The sequence below is a fragment of the Hordeum vulgare genome, chromosome 7H, assembly GCF_904849725.1.
Source record: "Hordeum vulgare subsp. vulgare chromosome 7H, MorexV3_pseudomolecules_assembly, whole genome shotgun sequence".
NCBI lineage: Eukaryota > Viridiplantae > Streptophyta > Magnoliopsida > Poales > Poaceae > Hordeum > Hordeum vulgare.
This window is the reverse complement of record NC_058524.1, coordinates 294,476,802-294,481,757: the sequence shown is the minus strand read 5'-3', so window position 1 is coordinate 294,481,757 and position 4,956 is coordinate 294,476,802. Positions and strand designations below refer to the sequence as shown.

At 43.1% G+C, this 4,956-nt stretch overlaps 1 protein-coding gene across 1 annotated transcript; it reads left to right on the top strand.

The window, feature by feature from the left end:
* The first annotated feature begins 336 nt into the window (after window positions 1-336).
* On the top strand, window positions 337-4,569 carry LOC123411769. The gene is made up of 4 exons (XM_045104735.1): window positions 337-667; window positions 747-875; window positions 2,969-3,059; window positions 4,312-4,569. Exons 1-4 carry the CDS (start codon window positions 638-640, stop codon window positions 4,410-4,412), a joined length of 351 nt encoding a protein of 116 aa, XP_044960670.1. The 5' UTR covers window positions 337-637; the 3' UTR covers window positions 4,413-4,569.
* The last annotated feature ends 387 nt before the right edge of the window (window positions 4,570-4,956 follow it).

Below are 4,956 nucleotides of genomic sequence, written 5' to 3'. Positions count from 1 at the left end.
GTCTTTTATAAAAACAGGGTATGTTTTTGACTGCCCAAATATATTTTTAATTCAACCTAAAACCCTCTCCTTTTTCCCTGGTTATTTTTTGCTCAAAATGTGTTAAATAAATAGGAAAGGTTATGTTTGAGTGTGGAGCAAGTGCAGCCGAGCAGCAACAGTAGAAATGGAGCCCAGCAGTAGTAGCAGCAGTGTAGCCCAATAGCAGCAGGAGGAGAGCAGCCCAACCAGCGCCATCAGCCCAGCTTGCACATAGCCCGCAACTAGCCTCGCGCGTGCATGCACCTTTGCACGTGGATGCCTCATGTGTACGCACCTGCCAGCGACACAGATCCTCGCTTTCCCCTTCCTCGCAACCCTGCCTCTCTCACAGTAACATTCACCACGCCGGACTTCCAGAGACGCCATGGCAGCCAGCTAGCGCACTATCCCTCTATTTAAACCCTCCCTCGATTTTTGGACCTCCTAGGATTCCTCCTTCCCCTCTTGGCCAGCGCCAGGTGAGCTAGCCTCTCGATCCACCCGCTCCGCCCTGGTACAAATAATGTTCACGAGCCTGTCGTCACCAGAAGCCCTCCAGCGGCCCTACGAAGGAGCTGAGCGTCCATAAGTTGTGCTTGTTCGTCCTGCTTCCACGATGTCCTCTGCTTCATCGACGTACATCAAGGTGAGGGACCAATTGGAGATCTTCTCCTCAGTAGAAGCTCGTCGCCGACACTAATTTGGTGCAACGCTTTGTCCTTAAGCCCGATCATCAACACCAAGCCCCTCCTCATGAGCATCCATGTGTCCCCAACAAATGTTCCCCCTCGATCGCGCTATGTTTTCATCGTCATCTTCGAGCCCGAGAGCGCCGCCGTCGAACCTCGACTCTGGTGAGTGTTTCGTCTCTATCAGTCGCAAGTAGTAGCGTGTAGGATGTCCTTGTCATCGTGTGGGTCCGTTTTCTCCATCAGATAGGAATTCTCCATACCGTGGCCAGCTAGCCAAGCACGTCGTTGCCGCCTTTGTTTCGTGTCGCCGGTGTCGATCCAGCGACCGTTGGGTGTGAGTAGTGCGTGCGTACATGGGGAAGCAAGTTGCATAGTGTCTTGTGCATTCCACCATGTCATTGTTCACTCTAGCCAGAGTAGAGTGTGTGTGTGAGTCGTTGCAACGTGGGCCCTGCCTAGCGCAAGGGTGGATACAAAAGGCTCGATACACCCTTCTGGTCCAACCACACGCGCTAGCCCAGCTCGCTAGCCACGCTAGACAGAACCATGAGGTCTCGGATTTGAACCCCCCCCCCCCCCCCCCCCGAGCCTCCGTTTTATTTCTTGTGTGTTTAAACATGAGTGGTTGACAGTGGCCCCCTAGACCCACCTATCACGATCTCATGGGCCCTGGTGAAAATGCCAATGGGACCCATATGTGAATTTTTTTTGTTTTGTTTTATTTATTCCCTGTTTGAATTTATGACGGTGAAGGACAATTTCCAATTCTATCTATGTCCAAATTGGGCATATGTCAAATTTGGCATACACTAGGTTATACCTAGTTATTGTAGTTTTCATTGTGGTTTGTGGATTAATTTTCTATTGTAATATAGACTTATGATATATGAATTTGGAGTTGAAAAATCCAAGGAATTCATCTGTGCATTAACTCATCTGTGGCATTAGTTTTGTCTTGTGAGCAAGTCGGTGTGCAAGCTACTTTTCATCATAATGCCCTTTTGTTAGTTTTGTATGAAGCAATCCTTGCACCCTTTGTTAAACTTGTGAGCATGAAAGTTGTAGTGTGTTGGGAGTACTAGGCCCTGGTATTTTTGTTGCCCATGGAAACCTTGTATTCCTATGGGATTCCTCGTGTCAAGATGATATGTCAATGTTGATGAATTGGTTGGGTGAAATATGGCTAAGTCTGAAAATTTTATTAAGTAGCTATGTTTCCATGTGATTTTCTAAGTGTATATAGGTTCTTTGTGCTGGTGAAATATTGTAGATTAAAGACCAGGCTGCCCTCCGTTAAATGGTGCCAATACTTTGCAATATAGGTTTTCCATCATAGCTATTCTTCCTGTCAAAAATCCCTTGTTGATGTAAACTGTGATGTATTTCACCTTGTGAATTTTGCTAAATTTGAAAATCTGCTAAGTTCACCATGCCATGTTGAGAGGATGCTATCAATGAATCTGTGTAATATTAGCTCATTGTTAGTTGGTTTTAATTGTAGTATTTGTTTTCCTCTATCACCCTGTTAAATTGCATGCCATGGAAGTTCCTGTAACACAATGTTTAAGTGTTGTCAATATGCCATCATGTTAACTTCACTTGTGTAAAACTGATATTTTCACAAAGTCATAATCTATTTTTTTCATATTGTGAGCTTGACTACCATTGATCCTTGCTGCTATCCATGTTCATGTTTGTATGAGTTTTAGCAGATCATTCTTATTTCATCTACATGTCTTGGTTGAGTATGTTAGCCTGCAGTAGGTGTTAGTTTCCGTGGGTGCAAAATGACAAGTTGTTGTTTTTGGACACATTGCTTGTAGGATTGTTTTGCACTTTATGAGAGTTGTGCCCATTTGTTTTGCATGATTTATAGGTCCATTTCACCTAGAGTTTCATGCCCAATCCGTTGCATACTTGGGGTGCCAAAGAATTCCATATAGCCTCTCTCAAATGTTGTTTTAACATCGTTGCCTTCCGTACCTTCTATTGAGTGTTTTGAGAGATGCGTAACTCGGCTTGCAACATTATTAATTTGTATCATTTTCTCGTGATTCATTCATATTTCCCAAGTTCATGCATGTCCAAATAATTAATCTTGAAGTTCTGTCCAGAATAATAAAGATTAAATAATTCCAAGAGAAAGAAGACTAGTGTAGCATTTGCCATGCTTGATTCACATCGTCTTCATGCATCATATTGTTTGAGCATCGTGTCATGGATGTGTGTTCATTATATGTTGTATTTTCTTTTAGGTAGCACCAGGTGTCGAGTATGAGTACGAGGATCCTGTTGAGAATGTTCCTGAAGAGCAAGAGTTTTATCCCGAGAGTGCCAGGCAAGATGGTCGTGACCTTGATATTGTTTCCAATTTCTTTATGCTTAGTTGTCTCATTTGTATCATTAATTATCGCTGCCTACTACCTAAATATGAAGCCTCCCAAAATGCCATGATAAGACTCTAATCCATTCACATCCTAGCAAACATTGATTGGCTAAGTTAGCGCTTGCTCAACCCCTCTTATAGTGTTGCTAGTTGCACGCGCAGGTGATCCACGTGCTTACATGGATATTTGAGATATCATTTTATTATTTCTATTTAATTTAATGCACATATATACTTGTTGAAAGGCGGAAGTCTTGGCCTTTTGATTAGTGTTTTGTTCCACTTTTGTCGCCCTAGATTCCGGTTACCGATGTTATGTTCCACATTGAGCGCTCGTAACATGCTTGGGGTTGTTATGTTGACCCCCTTGATAAATTGTCTTGGTTTAAGACACGTTTGCCAAGACCCAACATTGGTACTCCATTTGCCAAATAACTTAATAAAAATGCATAGGGAATAGCTAACCCGAGGATAATTAATGAACCCACGGGCCAGTGCTCCTCATGAGTGTTGCTCCAACCCAGAGCATTGTGCGGGGCCAACCCAGGGCAACTTGGGTCATTTCTATCAGGCCTTTGTATGCGTAGCTTATCTGATGTGTCCTGAGAACAAGATACATGGATCTTATCGGGGTCGTCGCCACATCGGGCAGTCTTGCTCGGTTTGTTGTACTCTTCTTGATATATCTAGTGCATCTGGATTCCAGGGATACTTTGTACTATCTCAAGGTTGAGGTTTTCCATTAGGAATCCTAGTAGATTATGGGTTTTTCGTGGTTTAGGTTTCCTACGCAGCTTGTGGTAGTTTGTGATGGACTAGTTGGAGCACTCCTGGAGGGTTAAATCTTTCAGAAATATGTGGCAACTTGGAGATTTGTTTAACATCTAGTTATAGAAAACTTGAAGTAATCTCAATTAAAATATTCCAACTATGTGCGTAACCGTGACGGTATCTACTTGTGAGTTCTACTCCAAGAGAGGACATGGTGGGGTTATGTTTAGGATCACTTCTTGATCATTTCTAGATCACGCTGGTTAATGCATAGACTACCGAAATTTAATTATGTACTCATAAGCTAGCAACCAAAAAAATGCTTACTGCGCTGCAACCTCACCACATTACCATGCCTCACACATTGACTTAATTAGTCTGTATATCTTAGTCATGAGATTGTTGAGTCCCCGTGGCTGATAGATTACTACAACACCATAGGTTCACGTACCGCAGACCCTGAAGCAGATGATGCTCCACAGCTCGAGTGGGAGTATGATGAGGAGAGTCAGCGCATGTATGTTACCTACCCAGACGAGTAGAAGGGCCTTGGTCATCTACTGGGTTAGTGAGATAGACTTCACTTCATTTTATCGTTTGATTTTGTCTGTAGTCGAACCTTGTCTTATGGATGTTTGAATAAATGTTGTGTGACTTTTAGTTTAGCATGTGGCGAGTATAAGCCAACTCATATACTCAGCTCCTCTTTAAATCTATCTGCAATGATTTCTATACTTGCGAAACACCTAGAGGCGCCTCTATCCATATTAAGCCCTCATCCCAAAATACAAATAGTATCGCATCTTGGACGTTACAATGACCTTCCACCACAATACCTCAAGATCAAGGGCAAGGACATGCTTCAAGAAGAGATTGACTCGTTTCAAGAAGAATACCAAGCCCATGGTCAAGTGGGTTCCCAAGGACACTAGTAGATCTACATCATCAAGTGCTACCTCAACTCCAAGAATCCCCATGAAGTTGATATGGATTCCTAGGAAGAATAACTTGAGAAGTTCTTGAGGGGAGACTCCGCCAACAAAGTTCACTCACACCCATTTTTGGCAGGAACTATTTGCAATCAAT

Coding starts and splice junctions, on each gene's coding strand:
- LOC123411769 (XM_045104735.1), top strand. CDS start 638: ATGTCCTCTGCTTCATCGACGTACATCAAG. Junction 876..2,968: donor GCCGTCGAACCTCGACTCTG/GTGAGTGTTTCG, acceptor ATTTTCTTTTAG/GTAGCACCAGGTGTCGAGTA. Junction 3,060..4,311: donor CGAGAGTGCCAGGCAAGATG/GTCGTGACCTTG, acceptor ACAACACCATAG/GTTCACGTACCGCAGACCCT.